This window comes from Actinia tenebrosa, unplaced genomic scaffold (genome assembly GCF_029948245.1).
Source record: "Actinia tenebrosa isolate PJP-AT-01 unplaced genomic scaffold, QUT_ActTen_1.0 PGA_scaffold6__47_contigs__length_16458017, whole genome shotgun sequence".
Taxonomy (NCBI): domain Eukaryota; kingdom Metazoa; phylum Cnidaria; class Anthozoa; order Actiniaria; family Actiniidae; genus Actinia; species Actinia tenebrosa.
The window spans coordinates 12528548-12552581 of NW_028292583.1; the positions used below are offsets into that span (position 1 = coordinate 12528548).

Sequence of the window (24034 nt, forward strand, 5' to 3'; positions counted from 1 at the left end):
CGCGTTAATCTTGTCCAGAGTACTTTGGCTACTATTGCGCCTGCGCTGTTACTCTTTGGTAGTGCTGCTGACCCCAGATGTTTGTAGACATTTGTTACGTCATCTTCGTTTTCTTTCCTTGTTCATTCTTGCGCCTGCGCTGTTACTCTAGTAGTGCTGCTGACCCCAGATGTTTGTAGAAACTTGTCGTCATCTTCGTTTTCTTTCCTTGGTCATTCTTGCGCCTGCGCTGTTACTCTTTTCAGGGCTGAGACTGCTGGCTTCTGATGCCGCCGACCTGGCTGTAAGGTTGGGCACGGAGTAAGTTTTAATTGGAGGAAAGTGGATTTCTACAGTAAGAGGAATAAAAAGGAGCAGCGAACAAGAGCACAAGCGTTAATTAAAGAATGTTTAAAAACACTTATAAGTACGTTAATTTAAATTAACTGAATAAATGAATTAAAAGAGAGATTAAAGCTAGGAAAGGTGGTTAGATAAAGTATATAAAACTACTCGTGTCCTTACGTTCTGATGCAGAAGAGTAACGCCTGGTCGTCGGTGTACTGTCCTTTGATATTTGCTCTCGTATGAGGGCTGGACTAGACTGTAAAAGATAAATCAATAAATAGGACTGTTCAGAGGGCACACCCATACCTCTCCTTGACTAGTAGCCGGTCTTTACATTTCTATGAGATTCATTTGCCTACAGGGATGCGCGCGCATGCCAAACGATAATATTTTCTTATAGCCATTGAGTTTGACCGTCCGTTCAGTTCCATTTTTACCTGACTGAAAATTTACATTTTTTTATTTGCGTCTTTTTATTCATTCAAACAGTTCTTCGCTTGTTTTGCCTACTGAGGTGCGCGCGCATCGTGTTTACAAATCAGTATTATGCAGCAATGCAACAGGTCGAAGACAAGCAAGTGTATAAGCTCAAAGAGAGGACCAAACTAAACCTTGTACGGCCAGACCACAATCAATCAAGATATGCGCCCGCGAGACTTATCACTTCTCCTTCATCGAAAAAGGTGCGGGCGCATGAAGTCTCACTAGAGAAGTCGAAAAGTATCGCAGGCGTATGACGTTCCTTCAGGGGAGGGGAGAGGATTTATTACATACCACAAGCGGTACATTTCTACCAGTTAAGGCTACTGGATCCATCTGGGGCAGACTGATGGGTGATCTGGACTTGGAAGGGTATCTTTTGCCGGGTGATTTCTTGGTTTTCGTAGGTTCAGTAGAGTAGTCTTTAGTCAAACCAAGCCGTCCTGGTTCATCTTGGTCAACATGTATCACACCTTGATTGTACACCCAACTAGAAACAATCAGAAACAATAATTTAATAGTTATTAATAATTTAAATAATAGTATTTGGATGGACTTGACGCTTAAAGGTTGAGAGTCCAAGCTCCGTCTTGCATACGTGCATTGAGTCCAATAACTCCAGTTTCGAGTTCTCTTTGCTCAGTCTTAGTCTCGGTTGTGTGTTATAACATTCAGCTATTCAACCAACACCCCTGACATTTTAATCAACTGGTATTGAAGTGAACTACTATATTAGCCTACCTGTAGGTCATTTGCGCTTTTGCCTGTCGTTCTAATGTCGGAGTGTTGGATCCCGAAGGTAACATTGAAGAATCACGTGCTGGGAAAGTAAGAGGTATATTAGAATATGAACGTGAAAAGCTCGCAGCACGAACGCGGTCATGACCATATCCCAGACCAATCATATTGCACGAGGTTTTTCATTTCCATCCAATCAAATACCCGAAACACGGCGCAGAAACGGTCACGTGAAAGCACTGCCAGACCAATCACATTGCGCGAGGTTTTTCATTTTCCATCCAATCAAATACCCGAAACACGACGCAGAAACGGTCACGTGAAAGTCACGGCACTGCTAAACCAATCCCATTGCGCGAGAAAAAACAGCGAATCAAAGTTCTAGAAAACAACACGATCGCGGCAAAACACAAATAAGGCATCGAGCTCTTTACATTTGGTGAAAGAGGCTGTATGGTTGAAGGTAATGCTACGTAGTTTAAAATAGCTCAGCGCGAAATAGCTTGCGTTAGAAATCTCCAACGCAAGAAAAGCGCAAGACCGGAAACAGTGATTTATAGCTCACCGGCAAAATAATCAACTCTTTGAGGCTGACGCTTTGGAGGTGGTTTTACTTCACGTAGTTTATTGGCTTCATCGAGTTTCTTGAACAACGCGAGACGTTTATTGGGATCTGCAAGAAAATGGGAAAATAATTAGTAATGATGGAGCGAGGCAAGATATGGGAGGGTGGGAGGGGGGGGGGGGGGGAGTTTGGCAGGCGGGAAGATGGAGGACTGGAAAATGGCGAGGAGAGAGGGACTGGAGGGACTGAGAAAAGGATGGAGAACTGAAGGTAATTCATTAATTCATTTTTACCAAGTAACTTTCTTTTTCGTGCTGGATTGTACTTCATCCTGTTGGCTCGCTTCCACATCAGTTCAGCTGTCGATGGATCCCTCACACCCCTGACACGGAAGGAAAGAAAATATAACATCAACCCACACTAAAAGACTTCTACAAGTATACCCAACTGGTCAGGTGTAAGACGCATAGATAAATGCGCACGCATACTGGTGAAGTCATTCCGTTCGTCGCTGCTTGCAGTAACACAAATGAATGTAAGCACACGCATAATCGTAAAAAGTATCCAGCCAACTGTAACTCCCATGAATACATGCGCACGCATTATCATAGGACGATACCATTCAGTTCAGGTAACAAGGATGGACATATGCGCAAGCATTATCATAGGAAGATACCATTCAATTCAGGTAACAAGGATGGACATATGCGCACGCATGATGATAGGAAGATACCATTCAATTCAGGTAACAAGGATGGACATGCGCACGTATTATCATAGGAAGATACCATTCAATCCAGGTAACAAGGATGGATATATGCGCACGCATTATCATAGGAAGATACCATTCAATCCAGGTAACAAGGATGGATATATGCGCACGCATTATCATAGGAAGATACCATTCAATCCAGGTAACAAGGATGGACATATGCGCAAGCATTATCATAGGAAGATACCATTCAATTCAGGTAACAAGGATGGACATATGCGCAAGCATCATCATAGGAAGATACCATTCAATTCAGGTAACAAGGATAGACATATGCGCAAGCATTATCATAGGAAGATACCATTCAATTCAGGTAACAAGGATGGACATATGCGCACGCATGATTATAGGAAGATACCATTCGTTTCAGGCAGTTGTAACACGCATGAATATATGCGCGCACATACTGGTGAAGACATACCATTCACTGCTCATTTCCTCCTGGCGATGCGCTAGATGACTTTGAGTCCCGGATGTGACAGACATGAGATCTTGTTCAGGTGACCGCTGGTCGTTATGCACTCTAGGAGTTCCACGTTGATTGGCTAGTAAGCCTTGCTCCATGGGTGAGTCTGCTGACCGCCATGCCTGACGTGGCATATAGGCCTCTGATTGTTTTGATCTGCTGTGAAACTTTGCACATAATTTAACAAGATTAGGGATTATTAGTAATTATTAGTAATAATCAATATAAATATTTAATTTTGGTACTTACTGAAGACTGACCAGGGCCGGGAAGAATCGGTCCTCTGAAAAACAAGAAAAGAGTTTTGAAATATTTACCGCGAAAGTCAAAGGCAAAGTCAACAATATAAGTTTGAATCCAAGCTAGACCACAATGCACCATGTTCACTATCTCACAACACCATATAAGGCATGAGGAACAAAAGACGTTTGTACCCAAGCTAGACCACAATGCACCATGTTCACTATCTCACAACACCATATAAGGCATGAGGAACAAAAGACGTTTGTACCCAAGCTAGACCACAATGCACCATGTTCACTATCTCAAAACACCATATAAGGCATGAGGAACAAAAGACGTTTGTACCCAAGCTAGACCACAATGCACCATGTTCACTATCTCACAACACCATATAAGGCATGAGGAACAAAAGACGTTTGTACCCAAGCTAGACGACAATGCACCATGTTCACTATCTCACAACACCATATAAGGCATGAGGAACAAAAGACGTTTGTACCCAAGCTAGACCACAATGCACCATGTTCACTATCTCACAACACCATATAAGGCATGAGGAACAAAAGACGTTTGTACCCAAGCTAGACCACAATGCACCATGTTCACTATCTCACAACACCATATAAGGCATGAGGAACAAAAGACGTTTGTACCCAAGCTAGACCACAATGCACCATGTTCACTATCTCACAACGCCATATAAGGCATGAGGAACAAAAGACGTTTGTACCCAAGCTAGACGACAATGCACCATGTTCACTATCTCACAACACCATATAAGGCATGAGGAACAAAAGACGTTTGTACCCAAGCTAGACCACAATGCACCATGTTCACTATCTCACAACGCCATATAAGGCATGATGAACAGAAGACGTTTGTACCCAAGCTAGACCACAATACACAATGTTCACTATCCTACAACACCATATAAAGCAAGAGGAACAGAAGACATTTGTTCCCAAGCTAGACCACAATGCACCATGTTCACTATCTCACAACACCACATAAGGCATGAGGAACAAAAGACGTTTGTACCCAAGCTAGACCACAATGCACAATGTTTCCTTACCTTGATGGTAGCTGAGGTGTGTCTGTAGGTGTCCATCCTTCGTCTAGAAGTCCTGAGTCATAATCAAAGGCTGATAGATCCACTTCTTCGTCATAGTTAAAATCATCATCATCATCGTCATCGTTGTAGTAATTGACAGCCTGCAATGCACTTGCTATACGCTTCCGGACCCGGTAGCCACGGTAACAAGCCTTAAATGAAAATTATAAGTTGTATACAAATCAGATCAAGAATCTAGTATCTGGGTTAAGAAAGTGGTAGTTCATTTCTACCCTTCTATCTTTCTTTTTTTCCTTTCTTCCTTCCTTTCTACCTTTCTTTCTAACTACTGTAAACCCAAGGTGATTAGGGAAGAGACGTTTACTGTCCTACCTGTATCGTAGTAGCTGCCGCATGATCACGTGCATCCCACAATGCTTTGCGTGCTCGGGAGACACGTGACTTTCTCATGCGAGAACGTACACGGTACCCACGCCATGCTGCTTGTATTGTCACAGCTGCTAACCACTGAGGAACAAGATAAGAAAATAACAGTGTTACTTACGGCTTTTCTGATTGGAAGATAAGCGACCACTGTCCACTTTTAGTCCAGTCGCTTAATCATAAAATAGTGACATATATGGCTAAAGCACAAAATTTAGTACAGAGCTTCGTTTGATGTAAAAAACAATTTCAAAATTGATACCCAGTGAAATGAGATCGGGGGAAAGGGGAGGGGGGGTCAGATTTCACGCAAAATGGGGGAAAAATGGAATTCGTTTAATTTTAGTTGAGGAATCGTCGAAAACTAAAAACTGTCGGGTATTCAATCCGTGTCGGTTTTTTCTCTCCAACGACCTTTTTTGAAATAAGTGTACGTCAAACAAGTTGAAAATCAATTACAAAATGCTGGAGAAATCTTTAAATGTCAAGACCGTTTTAAATATTTACACGTGCTGTGAAAAATGGGTGTCAATGAAAGTAGTTTCGCACGATCATTCTATTACCTTGTTCATTTGTAAGTCTATCAGGTGTCTAACGTACCATCCACGCCATACAGACTGGATCTTGATTGCTGCTGTAGTAAGGATACTTGAATCATCAGCCAATCTGAGAAAACAACAACATAAATGGTGATGGAGATGATGATGGCGGTGATGACTGATGACGGTGATGATAAAGGTGATGGTGATGATGATGGCGGTGATGACTGATGATGATGGTGATGATAAAGGTGATGTTGATGATGATGGCGGTGATGACTGATGATGATGATGATAAAGGTGATGGTGATGATGATGGCAGTGATGACTGATGATGATGGTGATGATAAAGGTGATGGTGATGATGATGGCGGTGATGACTGATGATGATGGTGATGATAAAGGTGATGGTGATGATGATGGCAGTGATGACTGATGATGATGGTGATGATGACTGATGATGATGGCGGTGATGGCTGATGATGATTGCGGTGATGACTGATGATGGCGAGGATGGTTGATGATGATGGCGGTGATGGCTGATGATGATGGGGAAGACTTATGGGATGATGAAGTTGATTATGATGATGATGATGATGATGATGATGATGATGATTACTGACGTACGTTTTGCGCTGCTCATCTGCTCTCCCTGCTTCAACTCCTTCAAAAGAGTAAGGTTCGCTGGCTTTGGCTTTAAGAGTTACTGATACATCATGGGATTGTCTGGATTCTGGTTGCTCACAAGTTTCATGTCTTGACATCGTTTCCATAATTTTAGGATCTTTTTCAGTAAATCGGGGTGCATCACGGGACAGATTGAGGTGTTCGTCACCAGTGCCATATCGTTCGTGCTGTTGCAGGTGGGTAACAGCTAACTGATGCCTTTCTTCAAACTGCTTGCTCTGTTAACAAGACCAAGGTATAAAAAAGTATTTATTACGTTGTATTAAGCCAAAGGCAGACACTTGACTCGAACTCAAAAAACAGGGAAAATTTACCACTCAGCTTCAAGAAAGAATAGGAAAACAACTGCGTTGATAAAAGAAAGAAGAAGAAGGAAAAAAAGACAGAGGAAAAAAAAAAAAAAAAAAAAAAAAGGAAAAAGAAAAGAAAAAAAAGACTTGTCTAAGATTCTAACCCCTCTTAACTGGACTTGACTCAGCGCCCAAGTTTTTTCCACTGAGCCACGGTTCCAGGTGAATCAGCATAACAATAGCCATGAAAACAATGCATTTTTAACATTATATTTTCAACCGATTCCGTGCGTGGCAGAGATGCAAGGGATTAGCCGATGTGGTCTGGGGGCCGGCTGGTCTCTCCCCTGATGCTTCGGCTAGAACATTTTCTTGCGTAATTCGTACACCCAAGGGCAGAAGGATTTAATCGCCGTCAGGTTCGAAGTCCATACGCCGCCTCAGCTCTGCGGATGTCTCGGGGGTATGGCAAAGTTGAATCGATTTTTTTCTTTTTTCTTTTTCCTTTTTTTCTTTTAATTTCTGTCCATGGGTTCGAACCCCAACGTATCCAGATAAGATTTTCTATTTTTTAAAATGCATATATTATTATCAATGGGTCTACCCAATTACGTTTTGCTCACATTCACAATTATTTCAGGTTTTTTTTTTTCAGATTTCTGTTGATGGACGCGAGTTCGAGTCCTTTGATAAGATTTTTTTTTCATTTTAAAAATCCCTTTAAAAATGTTTAATGAAATAAAAACTACTTCATTTCTTGTTGCTTGCATTCGATCAGCATTATCAGTTAAGCAATCTCGATCCAAAAAGTGAAGTTTTGCTTTCCAGGGTTGAAAGGCTGCCTAGGAACGACAATTTAGTGACAAGTGCTGTGTAGGTTCTCCCTTGAAGACATACCTTAATGTTTAATCGTTCTTGAACCTTCTTGGGGTCTACTTCGCTTTCACTGAATGAGCTACGTTACAGTACAAAGAAAGCAAGGCAACTGAAACATGTCCATTTGATTTATACAGTGAACTCTCGCCTGGCGGACACCCCGATATTACGGACACCTTGCTATTACGGACAGGAGAAAATCCCCGACAAAAATACTGACAAAGAAATGACCGTAGAAAAACTCGCTATTACGGACGCTCGCTATTACGGACATGAAGTGACGGTCCCGAAGGTGTCCGCTGTAACGAGAGTTGACTGTAGTAAGGCTTTTCTTAACAAGACTGCACGGAATAGACCCTTCCATGTCACGTCAAAGCAGCTCAATTTGGAGGACAAAACAAGCAAAATTCAATCTCCTGAGAATTGGAAACATATTGTTATGTCCTCCCAATAGCCCACTTCCGAGATATGCTTCGCTTGTCACGTACAAAGGTTTCAGTATGAGGCTACGTGCTAAATTAAATTAATTCCTACCGCCTGTCACGAATGACTGAGCATTTAGCACGTAGCCTCATACTGAAACCTTTGTGCGTGACAAACGAAGCATATCTCGGAAGTGGGCTATTGAGTTGCATTCCAACATGCTGCAAGAGAACCTTTGAAAGGTTAAAAGGAGTAGGAAAAAATAACCAGGGTACGAGAAAACACGATATAAACGTAAACTGCTTTTCCATTTCAGACCCCGTGTCATTCCATTGAATATTATTTCTTTATATACTGGTAAAACTTACTTAGATACATTCCTGTGCATGTAACCAAAATATTTTTGAGGAACGAGTTATCGAGGAAATCGTATATTTTTCGCATTTTGGGGCAGAAAAATTCGTTTTCACAATCTTGATGTGTCCAAGGATTAATTTCACTAGCGTTGACCAAATTTTCCAAAATATTGATTGGCATCCACAACGCGATGCATGGGACCCAAATTTGAAAAGCCAATTGGATCTTTGTAGGAACTGGCTGGATTGAAAAATCATGTCGTAATCCCTAAGCATGGATTCCTATTTCCAAGAAAATGACACTTCGTCAAAAATGGGAAAATATTTAGCCAAGAAGATTTGATCAAAGCAGACACGATAAAAAAACGCACAGACTTGAGATTTTGAGTCATAAATTCACCTCAATTCCGTGTCATGTCGAGCCATCATGTTATCGTACTCTGTTAGCTGGTTAAGACACATGGTAATGAATGAAGAGGAATGACCTTCACTGGAAGATTTCTGTACATGAGAAAACAATGCAAATACATCAGTGAATTACATTAATTATTAGAAGACTAAATAATTAATTATTAGAAGACTAAATAATTATTACATAGCAAGTACGAATAGTGAATGTAGTGGTAGAGCTCCTTACGGGAAGTGATGGTTGTAAAACACAAGTATATAAAAACATTAAAGCCCCGTTTACACTAGCGATTTTTACGGCGATTTTTGCTGCGATTTTTGCGGCGATTTTGTCCATAATAAATAATGGTAAAGAATTTACTTGTAAAGTTTTTTTCAGGATACCAAGATTTTCCCAGACGAATGTCTCTTTTGAAGGATGAGACAAAAGATTTCATATTTCCGAAAATCGCCAGTGTAAACGGGGCTTAAGAAATAAACCCAACTTAGATCAAAAGGACGACAGAGGAGAGAAAAGAGAGTGGAAACAAACCTTTGGTTGTAGTGACTCATCGTCTAGTTTCGTTAAAAATGCCAAAGATTCTACGATTGCTTTCCTGGCAGAGAAAATGATTAATATCAAAATGTGTTAGTCTCTCTAAAATGATCCAAATGATGATGATGATGACTAGTGTTGATAATGATGACACATGATGACGTTAGTGAAGATTATTTTGATGATGGAGTAGAGGATGACAATGTCAAGATGATAATGATGGTGATGATTATACATGATGGTGATACATGATACATATGATGATGATGATTATGGTGAAGATCATGATGATGATGATGATGGTGACGATACATAGACACATGATGTGACGATGACGATGAGGAGGAAATAGTAATATGTATGATTCCAATGATTGATACATATATATCACATATATATTGTACCTGCAATCTGGGTCTTCATTTACAGGGTTTCCTGCTATCCTCAAGACCTTTAGTTCTCTACACTGAGACAATCCTGGTATGAGCCAGTCTAGGTCTAAAGAAAAGGGGAAATTGATCATCAATAATACAATGATTACAATAGATGATAAATTATAATGATGATGATGATGGTTGTGGAGATGACTCATCCGATAATACTGATGATGGTATTAATGCTTCTGCTGCTGCTGATGGTTGTGATGATGATGATGATACTATTGATGATGATTACAATTATTGTATCATTACCTGAGATAAGATTATGACTGACATCCAGTGTCTCTAACATAATCAACCCCTCCAGGGAATCCAGTTTTGAGATACTACAACAAAAAATAAATCAAGCAAATAAATCGAATCCTCAACATTGAGAGGTTGACACCCCAACAAGAGAGTGGGTGATGAGTAATACCTGTTTTGACTTGCTGATAACAGACGTAGTGATGGCAGCCACACTTTTGACAAGGGTTCTAGTGTAGAGATACTGTTGTCATCTAATCTTAGTTCTCTCAGGAGTACATGGTTTGACAGCACAGGGGGCTACAGAAAATACATTGATATAATTTTTTAAACACTTATTTCTTTCATCTTTAAGCTAACACTAACATGCCATTATTGGCCCTAGCCACCCCTCCCTCAGTATCTTAGTTTGGTACTGTGGGATTTGTTACTAGTAACCAAGGCAAAACTAATGTGCCATTTCTTAGTACCTAACCACCCCTCCCTCTGTATCTTAGTTTGGTATTGTAGAATTATTGGTACCTGTTGGAGATTGTTCCCTTGTAGATTTAAAGACTGTAGTAACTGACAGCTGTCAATCTCTTTGACATTTGGCAGGTGGTTGTTTGCACAGCTTAGAGACTGTAAGTTTGGAAGGCTTAATAATCCCTAGGTGGGAAAAAATGAAAATGTAAATGGTAAGAAATAAAGAAAGTAATAGTTAGAATTGAAGGGGATTGAAAGCAAGGGAAATGGAAGAGAATGGAAGAGAAATAAAGGGAAATTAAACAAATGAAAGATAGCAGCTATTTTTATTGAATATTTTTGCATTTAAATGTGAATCAATCTCAACATAAACTCTCATTCCTCCATTATTGATCTGCTTTGGACATTCTAAGCTAAGGCATCACAGTTAATAAAAAATATGAATCAAAATGAACCATATTATAAGAATTTGATAAAAATCAGACAAGATTATAGGAATGTTTAGATCACAACAGAGCCATAACATGAAAGAAATCACAGTGTTGTTTCATCCACTTTTTTCATGCTTTTTTTAAAGATTAACTTGCATACAGTATAAAAGCCAGGCATATAATATTACATAATAAAGAACAGTATTCTAGTGCCTAGTATTCTAGTATTCTAAACATGGGTGGTAAAGCAGGGAGAGAGAGAGACTCTTGTCATGGCAAACCAAGTTTGATTCCCAGACGCATTTGAACTTAGAGTTGCTTTGTTGGTTCTCTGTTTTTTCTCCCTCCTCAAAAGTCAACTTCTAAATTCCAATTCAATCTACAAGTAGCCTTATCAAGTGATTGCAAAACCTGTTAGGCTTTCCATCCTCTATAGAGTGGTAAATCCATTGATGATAAAATCCATGGTAAATCCTATTATTCTTTTTGTTTAAATCTTAAACTCCTGGTCATTTATATAAGATAGTCTGAATCAACTTACCTTAGTCATGATAAGCTGATTACTGTCGAGACAAAGGGTCTGAAGTTTGCAACAAGATGACAAATCCCCTAGAAAATAAACCATTTGATCAATAATTGTCATTCTCTAGATGAAAATCATCCATTCTCACACTTGAAATTCTCGTCCTCAATCCATATTTCATATAAGCACTCAGTTAAATCTTGAAAACCGCACATGACTTGATTTCATTGCTATTATTCTAACTTCTTTTACTTCATTTCTCTAGTGATTATTTCTCATCTGGTGAAGGCTAGAACACGAGGTGCCAAGTCATCAGAATATAATGGAACTACAGTTTGTTACAAGGGGAATTTCTCCAGGTTCTCCAGATTTCCTCCCTCCACAAAAACCAACAATGTAAATTCCAATTTGATCTTTTAGTTGTGCTCTGAGTTTGATCAGCCCAGAGGTTTTTTCAGGGTATTGGTTATTTAAAATTTGAATCTATACAGATTCACAGAGAGTGTAATTTGTATGAGATGCTAAAAGAGGTACATAAATATGAGGTCTGTAAAGTTTTTGTATGAGACTTGTACAATCTTGCGTTATTTGTTCAATCTCTCATTTCCTCTGACAGAGGAAAGCCAATTTCCTTTATTTATACAGTTTGATTGTCATGGTGAAGGTCATCCGGTCCAATGTGATGAATTCTCATTGACCACACCTTCACAATGCTAATGTTTTGTCAGTTTTTCTTTAAGCAAAAAATACCCTGGTTGAACAAGAGTCTTCAAGCACTTGTTTCAGTATCCAAGCCATATCGTGATTGGATGGTCTGTTTTAACTAACCAATCATCAACAAGGGCAAGAATGTCTGTTTGAGGGACATTTTTAGGGAAACAGTAGAGTGTTATCTTGGATTTTAGTCCCCTGATTTTGTACAGACAAGAAAGTGAACCTTAGAAAAATAGAGGCTGTTTAAAGACCAAGTTGTAACCAACCCTCTAGCCTCACTACCAGCAATGATAGATATTGACATGGTGTAAAGTGCATGCATGATGATGAAAGTGCTGAGATTTAGCAATTGCTAGGTTTTGTGGAGAGAAAAAAGATAAAAGGCTAAAGTGGTAAGAGCGGTTTCTCACCAAGTCTAGTTATCTTGTTATTTGAAAGGTATAGACATCGCAGTCCCCTGCAGCCATCAAATCCTTGTACTGATGTCAAGTTGTTGTTATTTAGTTGTATCTCTTCTAAGTTATGTATACCTCTACAGCTGACATACTCTATACAGTTATCCTGTAATGAAGGAACGAGAAAGATAAGAGAACTAAATAAGGCTAGCGGAATAGTGATGCTGGTGGAATATTGTAATAATGATGTTAGATAATCATAAATTACAACACTGTCTAGTATCTTATAATACTACGATCACCATCCCCTGATGAAGACTAGCTAGTAGTTTGCAGTCGAAACATTGTGGTCCTTCTACGAATGACCCTCAATCGTGAAACAAATAAATAATATCATTTATTACGATTTCCACAATGAATAATATTATTCAATGTATCTTTGATCTACTATCTTCACTGCTTTTTACATAAACGTGTTAACTCTGTAGATGCGAACTGCACGTTGAAATTTGGTTTCTCGCTGCCGACAGTCAAAAGCATGAAAGGTACTGACTGAATAGTTTTGATAGATAGCAGCAAAAAAAACAAATTTCAGCGTGCAACTAACAGCTAGTGAGTTTTCATGTTTTTTTTTAAAGTAGTAGTAATCCCTTAGAGTCTTATACCTGCACTCTTAATTCTCTGATACTGGTACATTCCTCTATACTCTCCACAGCCATCAACCCACAGTTATGAATGGTGAGGGACTGAAGATCTGGACAGCGCTTAACCCCATGCATATTACATGCAGGCAGAGAACTAACGCAGACTCTCACAACCTGTTATAAAAAACAAAACGGCAATAAAGCCTATTGCCTACCAAATAGTACTAGTGTAATGCCATAAGAAATGTGATTGCTTTGTGTTTCTCTGCAGAGCAGTGATGGACAAGCTTTCCCATGCTAACTATGAGGGAATAAAACCTCTTGGAGGAGGTAAGAAAGGTTGATTTGTGTCAATGTAAGGCAATATATGGAAGTTCAATTATTTATAAAAATTACCCTTAAATGCTGTCAAATTGTAATTTTCACCTCAAAAAACTATAGTAAAATTGTTCATTTATCTTTATCTTTACTAAAACTGTCATTTTAAAGATTTTTTGAGTTAGAAAATCCGGAATCGTGACCTGGAATGGCCCTTGGACTGGACTTCGGTAAGGTGGATCTCCGGATCGAAACACTTGAAAAACTGCTTTTTTGGGCTCTAATTCTATGGGTATATGTTAACTAGCTAATTAAACATATTTTAGCAAAGAAATTAAATCGAATAATTGATTTTTTCCACAATCCAGTTTACCAGTGTCCAGTCCAAGTTCCCATTCCTGAGTTCCTATTCCAGTTCCATACTTTTATCTTCTTATTCAATTAGTAAATACTATTATGCCTGACTCTTTTTAAAATTTTTTAATAAGTCAGGGCACAGCTAACTCAGATCAAAACCCAACCTGAGTATCATGAGGGCATGGCTAACTCACAGACTGAATTGGGATTCAGCATGTTAGATTATATTCTGAGGCAGGACTGATATTGATGGCATGACATTACCTTATTTAGTGTAGTCATTGGTGGTGAAGCTTGAAGCAGTTGTTCTTCTGTTAGTGAAGGTAAATTTTTACTTGCTGAAAATGGCCTTCTGCTTGTTCATTAACCCAGAAAAAGTTTGAGAAAAAACATGGTTAATTCTTGCAGTGCATGTTATGTCACAGCCTCTATGTTAGTTGACAATAACAAAGCATTCTTCATTAGCTTGTTCTTAGATCAACCTACATGCCGGCTGTTTCACTGTTATTATTTCTCAAGGAATTTCGAGTCATGTGGTTGCACTCCAAGAAGAGTAATTATCAAATTATAAATAATTAATTAAATATACAATATAATAATAATAATAATAATAATTTAATGCATTTCTATAGCGTCATATATTACACTCTATAATGCTTTACAATGAATTTCCAAACATAAAATATAGAAATATATATATATATAGAAACCCTCGCAACTCTGTCAAGTTGGCAGATCAGAGCCCCAAACCGTGGTTACTGCTAGATGATAAATGTAATATAAATGTGTGAACTGTATGGGTATGTATAATGGCGAGCCCATACAGGTCTGCAGCTCATAATGCATTATAAAGTACAAATTGTTTTCTCTATTAGTACTTTAAGGTATAAAGTATTCAGATTATAACAATTATGGACACCAGACAATAATGATATGTTTGATTACATGATATTGCCATGAGATGATAATCATGACACAATTATTGTTTGAACATCGACTAGTATGACAATTATCTAGTGTATGACCCACCTTGGTCGTTGCCTTGATTTCATCTTTGCTACAGGCTGCACTCTGTCTTCTGATGTGGTAGAACTAAAAACCATGACATTCAAATATTCCTACTATTAATAATCCCTAATCCTTAATCCCTAATAATATCCTAATCCCTGTATACAGCTATACATAATTTCAAAAAAGGTTCACCTGGTGAAGGTTTTGTAACATGTTACATATTGTATGCTGCATGTTGCTTCCAGGGTTTGAAATGTATTATAACTCATATGCAACAAGCAGACAAAGTGTGCAAAAATCCCATATTGTTGTCAATTCTCGCTGATTGGATTTACATTACCCATAGTGCATTTGGAACTTGGTGTGAAACATGCATCAAAATCTTCACCAACTTTTTTTGAAATAGCCTTAATGTAACCAGTCAATAGCCTTAATGTAACCAGTCAATAGCCTTAATGTAACCAATCAATAGCCTTAATATAACCAGTCAATAGCCTTAATGTAACCAGTCAATAGCCTTAATGTAACCAGTCAATAGCCTTAATGTAACCAGTCAATAGCCTAATATAACCAGTCAATAGCCTTAATGTAACCAGTCAATAGCCTTAATGTAACCAGTCAATAGCCTTAAAATAACCAGTCAATAGCCTAATATAACCAGTTAATAGCCTTAATATAACCAATCAATAGCCTTAATGTAACCAATCAATAGCCTAATATAACCAGTCAATAGCCTTAATGTAACCAATCAATAGCCTTAATGTAACCAATCAATAGCCTTAATGTAACCAATCAATAGCCTAATATAACCAGTCAATAGCCTTAATATAACCAGTCACTAGCCTTAATAACCAGTCAATAGCCTTAATGTAACCAATCAATAGCGTTAATGTAACCAGTCAATAGCCTTAATGTAACCAATCAATAGCCTTAATGTAACCAATCAATAGCCTAATATAACCAGTCAATAGCCTTAATATAACCAATCAATAGCCTTAATGTAACCAATCAATAGCCTAATATAACCAGTTAATAGCCTTAATATAACCAATCAATAGCCTTAATGTAACCAATCAATAGCCTAATATAACCAGTCAATAGCCTTAATGTAACCAATCAATAGCCTTAATGTAACCAATCAATAGCCTTAATGTAACCAATCAATAGCCTAATATAACCAGTCAATAGCCTTAATATAACCAGTCACTAGCCTTAATAACCAGTCAATAGCCTTAATGTAACCAATCAATAGCTTTAATGTAACCAGTCAATAGCCTTAATGTAACCAATCAATAGCCTTAATGTAACCAATCAATAGCCTTAATGTAACCAGTCAATAGCCTTAATATAACCAGTCAATAGCCTTAAAATAACCAGTCAATAGCCTAATATAACCAGTCAATAGCCTTAAAATAACCAGTCAATAGCCTTAATAAAACCAGTCAATAGCCTTAATATAACCAATCAATAGCCTTAATGTAACCAGTTAATAGCCTTAATATAACCAATCAATAGCCTTAATATAACCAGTCAATAGCCTTAATATAACCAGTCAATAGCCTTAATGTAACCAGTCAATAGCCTAATATAACCAATCAATAGCCTTAATATAACCAGTCAATAGCCTTCATATAACCAGTCAATAGCCTTAATATAACCAATCAATAGCCTTAATATAACCAGTCAATAGCCTTAATATAACCAGTCAATAGCCTTAATGTAACCAATCAATAGCCTTAATATAACCAATCAATAGCCTTAATGTAACCAATCAATAGCCTAATATAACCAGTCAATAGCCTTAATATAACCAATCAATAGCCTTAATGTAACCAATCAATAGCCTAATATAACCAGTTAATAGCCTTAATATAACCAATCAATAGCCTTAATGTAACCAATCAATAGCCTAATCTAACCAGTCAATAGCCTTAATGTAACCAATCAATAGCCTTAATGTAACCAATCAATAGCCTTAATGTAACCAATCAATAGCCTAATATAACCAGTCAATAGCCTTAATATAACCAGTCACTAGCCTTAATAACCAGTCAATAGCCTTAATGTAACCAATCAATAGCTTTAATGTAACCAGTCAATAGCCTTAATGTAACCAATCAATAGCCTTAATGTAACCAATCAATAGCCTTAATGTAACCAGTCAATAGCCTTAATATAACCAGTCAATAGCCTTAAAATAACCAGTCAATAGCCTAATATAACCAGTCAATAGCCTTAATATAACCAGTCAATAGCCTTAATAAAACCAGTCAATAGCCTTAATGTAACCAATCAATAGCCTAATATAACCAGTTAATAGCCTTAATATAACCAATCAATAGCCTTAATGTAACCAATCAATAGCCTAATATAACCAGTCAATAGCCTTAATGTAACCAATCAATAGCCTTAATGTAACCAATCAATAGCCTTAATGTAACCAATCAATAGCCTAATATAACCAGTCAATAGCCTTAATATAACCAGTCACTAGCCTTAATAACCAGTCAATAGCCTTAATGTAACCAGTCAATAGCTTTAATGTAACCAGTCAATAGCCTTAATGTAACTAGTCAATAGCCTTAATATAACCAGTCAATAGCCTTAATGTAACCAGTCAATAGCCTTAATATAACCAGTCAATAGCCTTAAAATAACCAGTCAATAGCCTAATATAACCAGTCAATAGCCTTAATATAACCAGTCAATAGCCTTAATAAAACCAGTCAATAGCCTTAATATAACCAGTCAATAGCCTTAATGTAACCAGTTAATAGCCTTAATATAACCAATCAATAGCCTTAATATAACCAGTCAATAGCCTTAATATAACCAGTCAATAGCCTTAATGTAACCAGTCAATAGCCTTAATGTAACCAGTCACTAGCCTTAATATAACCAGTCAATAGCCTTAATGTAACCAGTCAATAGCCTTAATGTAACCAGTCAATAGCCTTAATGTAACCAGTCAATAGCCTAATATAACCAGTCAATAGCCTTAATGTAACCACTCAATAGCCTTAATGTAACCAGTTAATAGCCTTAATGTAACCAGTCAATAGCCTTAATGTAACCAGTCAATAGCCTAATATAACCAGTCAATAGCCTTAATGTAACCAGTCAATAGCCTTAATGTAACCAGTCAATAGCCTTAATGTAACCAGTCAATAGCCTAATATAACCAGTCAATAGCCTTAATGTAACCAATCAATAGCCTTAATGTAACCAGTCAATAGCCTTAATGTAACCAGTCAATAGCCTTAATGTAACCAGTCAATAGCCTAATATAACCAGTCAATAGCCTTAATGTAACCAGTCAATAGCCTTAATGTAACCAGTCAATAGCCTTAATGTAACCAGTCAATAGCCTTAATGTAACCAGTCAATAGCCTTAATGTAACCAGTCAATAGCCTAATATAACCAATCAATAGCCTTAATATAACCAGTCAATAGCCTTAATATAACCAGTCAATAGCCTTAATATAACCAGTCAATAGCCTTAATATAACCAGTCAATAGCCTTCATATAACCAGTCAATAGCCTTAATGTAACCAATCAATAGCCTTAATATAACCAATCAATAGCCTTAATGTAACCAATCAATAGCCTAATATAACCAGTCAATAGCCTTAATATAACCAATCAATAGCCTTAATGTAACCAATCAATAGCCTAATATAACCAGTTAATAGCCTTAATATAACCAATCAATAGCCTTAATGTAACCAATCAATAGCCTAATATAACCAGTCAATAGCCTTAATGTAACCAATCAATAGCCTTAATGTAACCAATCAATAGCCTTAATGTAACCAATCAATAGCCTAATATAACCAGTCAATAGCCTTAATATAACCAGTCAATAGCCTTAATAACCAGTCAATAGCCTTAATGTAACCAATCAATAGCTTTAATGTAACCAGTCAATAGCCTTAATGTAACCAATCAATAGCCTTAATGTAACCAATCAATAGCCTTAATATAACCAGTCAATAGCCTTAATATAACCAGTCAATAGCCTTAAAATAACCAGTCAATAGCCTAATATAACCAGTCAATAGCCTTAATATAACCAGTCAATAGCCTTAATATAACCAGTCAATAGCCTTAATATAACCAGTCAATAGCCTTAATGTAACCAGTTAATAGCCTTAATATAACCAGTCAATAGCCTTAATATAACCAGTCAATAGCCTTAATATAACCAGTCAATAGCCTTAATATAACCAGTCAATAGCCTAATATAACCAGTCAATAGCCTTAATATAACCAGTCAATAGCCTAATATAACCAGTCAATAGCCTTAATATAACCAGTCAATAGCCTAATATAACCAGTCAATAGCCTTAAAATAACCAGTCAATAGCCTAATATAACCAGTCAATAGCCTTAATATAACCAGTCAATAGCCTTAATATAACCAGTCAATAGCCTTAATATAACCAGTCAATAGCCTTAATATAACCAGTTAATAGCCTTAATATAACCAGTCAATAGTTGAGTCAGTCAGACCTTACCTCCATGGGGTGTGGTCTTGCACCCACTGTAGTCTTCTTTCCTCTAAATGGCGTAACCCCAAACAATTTTGAATTTCTTCACTTCCTTCAAGTTTGGTTGAGTTTCTATTGATGTCTGGGTTTCCACTTTTGTTTTCCATTTTCTTTTTTTCACTTTCCCTTTGTTCTTCTTTCATCTTCTCTTCCTCTTTCATTTTTTGTTTTTCAATTTCTTCTAATTTTTTTCTTCTAGCAGCAGTTTTTTTCTCCTCTTCGATTCTTTTCTGTTCTTCTTTCTTTCTCTCTATTTCTTTTCTAAGTTCATCTTCTCTTATCTTTTCTTCTGCTTTTCTTCTTTCCTCTTCTTCTTCTTTCTTTCGTTTTTCTATCAGTTCCAATTCTTTCTTCTTTGCTTCTTCTTGTTTCTTCTCTTCTTCTTTTTTCAGTTCTTGTATTTTTCTTTTTTCTCTTCTTTTCTGTTCTTCTCTTTCCTCTTCTTCTTTTCTTTTCTTCTCTTCTTCTTTTTTCAGTTCTTCTATTTTTCGTTTTTCTTCTCTTCTTTTCTGTTCTTCTCTCTCCTCTTCTATTTTCTTTTTCTTCTCTTCGTCTTTTTTCAATTGTTCCAATTTCTTCTTTTCCTCTTCTCTTTGCTTCTCTTCCTCTCGTTCCCTCTTCCATTGTTCTTCTTTTCTCTTTCTTTCTTCTTCGATTCTCTTTTTCTCCTGTAGTTCTTCGTTTCTTTTTTCTTCTTGTTTCCTTCTTTCCACTTCTTCCATTTTCTTCTTTTCTTCTCGTTCTTGTTGTTCTAACTCTTCTTCATATTTCTTTATTCTTTCTGATCTCCGTTGCTGTAAAATGTTCTTGTGCTGTAAATAAACCCTGTAAAAATGATTATCCATCAGCAATCATGCCTATCACATACTGTCAAACAGTCATCTATATACACCATCATCATCATCATCATTAACATGAACATCATCATCACCATCGTCATCCCCACTAGCATCATCATTACCAACATCCTCTTCATCATCTTCACTGTATTTTATTTTATTTGATTCATCCAACTCTTAACGATGTTGTCAGGGATACAATTCAAAAATAAAGAATCAGTGAAAAGTTAAGCAATTGATCAAAATCGTGCTGAATTAGAGAGGCTAGGAATCTAATATTATAGGTTTTCCCAATTACAATGGATTGTAATCATACCTGTGCCCTCTATAGGTTTTCTGTATCTTCACTGCTGCAGCATTTTGCTTCTTTCTCTGATATTCTGCTTCTTGATTCTGCAAACAAGCAGCACAATTACTCAAAAATTCCCTACTCAAAAATTTCTGGTCATGAAATTATCAAGAAAAGTCTCACTTTCATCTCCTCCAAAGCAGCTTTCTCTTTTTTACTTTCTTCTTCGATTTCTTGTATATCCACCTGTAACAAAGAACGTCATATAAATCAAAAAGGATGTAGATAATGCAGCTCTAATATTGTGATTAAGATAATTATCATTAACAGTTAAGTTACAGTTAAGCAATTTATCTATAAGTATATCCTGTACCTGGAATTGTTGTTGTAGAAGATCCAGTTTTTGTTTTCCTTGTTCAGCTTCCTTTTCCAACATTTTTTGTATAACCTGAAAGAATTAAAATATTTATATTAACTGGTACTGGTAGAGCTATCCTTCTGTCTAACCATTCTTCTCATACTCATGAATATTTAATGACGAGAAAACAAGGCAAATCACTACTGTGACGGTGGTTTGGAAATGTGTTCTTAATTTGCATTAAATTTCGTAAACTTTTTCTTTGATTTTCTCCAAGAAATATTCATTAGTTTGAGAAGTAATTTCAAACACTTGAGAGAGTTTTTCCTCCAATTTCTAAACACCTCAAAGTCAGTTAAAAAAACTCGGCTGCACCTCGTTTTTTCAACTCACTTTTCGGTGTTTGGAAATCAGAGGAAGAACTCTCTCGCATGTTTGAAATATTACATCAAACCCACATATCTATCTATTAATCTATCCACCAACCCTTCTGCCCCTCTACCCTCCCATCTATGGACCTACTTGTCCATCAAATTATCCACCCACCCACCCATCTATCCATCCATCCACTCACCAATCCATCCATCCTTCCATCTATCCACCCATCCATCCATCCACTCACCCATCCATTCACCCTTCCATCTATCCACCCATCCATCCATCCACCCATCCATCCATCCATCCATCCATCCATCCATCCATCCATCCATCCATCCATCCACTCACCCATCCATTCACCCTTCCATCTATCCACCCATCCATCCATCCACTCACCCATCCATTCACTCAACCATCTACCTTTCAAGCCTCAACTCACCTATTTATAAATCAACCTATCCTTCCAATTGCCAAACTATCTATCCATCCATCCATCCAACTACCCACCCACCCACCTATACATCATCCATCCACCCACCCACCTATACAACATCCATCTATCCACCCACCCACCTACCTATATATCCATCCATCCATCAACCTGTCCCTCCATTTGCCCAACTATTCATCCCATTTCCATCCATTCATCTACCCATCCATCCATCCTTTACCTTTCCCATCCCATCCATCCACTCATCCATTTATCCCTTCCTTCTATCCACATTACCTGCTGACTTTCATTTAATCTTTTCTGTGCTGTTTCCAATTCCTGTTGTCTTTGTCTTTTCATCTCTTGTACTTTTTCCATTCTCTTATTCTCTTCTCTTTTCATGTCTTCGTACCATTCATTTCTCTTCTGCTTCTTATTGGCTTGTTTTTCTTCAAGCTCCAACAGCTGTTTTTCAGCAGCTTCTTCCAGAATTCTTATTTGATCAGAAATATCTATGGAATAAAATCATTACGGTTAAGTATAAGATTGATCAGAAATATCTATGAAATAAAATCATTACGGTTAAGGATAAGATTGATCAGAAATATCTATGAAATAAAATCATTACGGTTAAGAATAAGAGTGATCAGAAATATCTATGAAATAAAATCATTACAGTTAAGGATAAGAGTGATCAGAAATATCTATGAAATAAATCATTACGGTTAAGGATAAGATCAAAATGTTTGTTATCTAATATGACCCAATTTATAGGGGATGGGTGGGGTAACCCAGTACCCAGTAACCCTCTACCTCTGGAAGTGAAGCCCTGGATTTTCCCTTCAAATATCCCCCAAAAATAAAAGATTGATATGTTTCAATGTATGCTAAACGATGTATTAATTTACAGAAATAGTTCATACAGACACCCAGTATTGAGCAAAGTTATCAGGTCTCTAATAGGGAGAGGGTACTTACAGGTACCAGTACCCTCCTCCTAAATCAATAAAATTAGGTCCCTATTTTGGACCATTGTTTTGATCTTGCCCCTAATGCACTAAGTTATTCCAATACCCTCTCTACAAGTCCCTATACTATCTAGGCTTATAAAATCATAAATGCAACATAGATTACAATATTATAACCTGTTCTAATAATATCAATAGCCATATTATCTGCATTTGATTCACATCTTATTTTTTCCTTCTCTTCATTCTGTTCTAATTCTTCAATTTCTGATAGCACCTGAGGAAAAAGAAAATCATACATTAACAACTAAGTTCCGCAGAAATTTCCAAAATGGGGTATGAAATTATTGCATACAATTTAAATAGAGTTTCTATGAAATTTATTGTTTTTCACACCTTCTTTTTGATGTCAAGTGGGTCGTCATGACAACCATCTCCAAGAGCCTCCTTTATTTTTCGTGCCAGTATTTGTTCATCATCATCATTAATGCCCCCTGAATGAAGAAACTAGTATTTTTAACATTTAATAAATGTGCATATCATTTCAAACAACAGTGGCATGTTTGCAAATTATGCATTCATAATCCCTGCAGTTACACATTCAAAGGAAAACAACTGTTTTGAAAACAATCGATTAAATAATTATAAATATTATTAGTATATCAACAAACCTATGGGAAGCTTATTCAGCACAGTATCACAGTCCCTCACATCTTGTTCTACACCTTCTGTTCTTGATTGCACAGCTCTGAGATACTGCTGTAGCGAATCAGGCAACACGTCTGCATCCTAACAAGATTATCATTTAAAAAAACCCCACAATAATAAGATTAACTTATCAAAATATTGTCTAGATATCCAATCAAAGGCAGGTTATCAAGTTTGCCATGAAAATAATTACTTTCCCATGCAATAATTTTATTAAATTGGATAATATAACCGTTACCAAGCAACAGATGAACATTTCAATGTTATTTTAGAGTTTAATAAATGTGAGACTAAGAAAAGAATGCAAAATAACGACTACAAGGCACGTATGTTATTGAGAATTATATTTTAGGTAGATATTTCACCTTCTCGTTTAAATAAGGCGAGATCAAGTCTTCATTTTCCAGGTCCTCAATTTCTATATTGTCTTCACAAATTTCATCGAGTTCTCGTTGAATTTCTGCCTCTATTTCCGCCTCGTCGTCACCAATAATCCCAGTCATCATTAAATCGCATTCTTAGCTACGTTTCTGGAGTTCAATAGTAACAATAAACTATTTTTATCCCGTAATTTAGATCAAAGCTGAACTTGTATTTTTCAATGTTTTTATCTGCTGTCAGCCGCCATCTTGATTACCCGTGGAGCATTGCGCACCGCAACTCATTTCATATTCACAAAAAGTTTATTTATTTTTCTTTTCCCGGAGGAAAATTAATTTCCACTTTGTCAATACTAATAACATATACCTGCTTTAATTCGTTAGCGGCGAA

General features: G+C 37.0%; 1 protein-coding gene across 2 annotated transcripts; it reads right to left on the reverse strand.

Annotated features, from left to right (window-relative positions):
- Positions 1-17: 17 nt before the first annotated feature.
- LOC116286326 (leucine-rich repeat- and IQ domain-containing protein 1) lies at positions 18-23907 on the reverse strand. Of its 2 annotated transcripts, none has more exons than XM_089038543.1 (33): positions 23629-23907; positions 23227-23344; positions 22952-23049; positions 22733-22832; positions 21885-22099; positions 20795-20869; positions 20605-20667; positions 20449-20525; positions 19261-20118; positions 14760-14822; positions 13995-14082; positions 13077-13229; positions 12427-12577; positions 11321-11388; positions 10406-10531; positions 10056-10183; positions 9893-9966; positions 9605-9698; positions 9198-9261; positions 8658-8758; positions 7500-7557; positions 6253-6530; positions 5650-5752; positions 5036-5170; positions 4664-4854; positions 3598-3631; positions 3304-3515; positions 2404-2492; positions 2111-2218; positions 1549-1627; positions 1102-1297; positions 505-583; positions 18-281 (listed from the first exon to the last, which is right to left on the reverse strand). In XM_089038543.1, the coding sequence occupies exons 1-33, from the start codon at positions 23767-23769 to the stop codon at positions 190-192; spliced, it is 4509 nt and encodes a 1502-aa protein (XP_088894669.1). In that variant the 5' UTR covers positions 23770-23907; the 3' UTR covers positions 18-189. The 2 variants fall into 2 exon arrangements, with proteins under 2 accessions (XP_088894669.1, XP_088894668.1); XM_089038542.1 differs by having other exon boundaries at positions 18-329.
- Positions 23908-24034: the final 127 nt, after the last annotated feature.

What these genes read in the sequence shown, in the direction of transcription:
- LOC116286326 (XM_089038542.1), bottom strand. Translation starts at nt 23,769, where the DNA reads ATGATGACTGGGATTATTGGTGACGACGAGGCGGAAATAGAGGCAGAA. An exon ending in GCTGAATAAGCTTCCCATAG is followed by an intron (nt 23,050 to 23,226) that starts GTTTGTTGATAT and finishes TTCTTCATTCAG; the next exon opens with GGGGCATTAATGATGATGAT. An exon ending in CGACATGACACGGAATTGAG is followed by an intron (nt 7,558 to 8,657) that starts GTGAATTTATGA and finishes ACTGTAACGTAG; the next exon opens with CTCATTCAGTGAAAGCGAAG.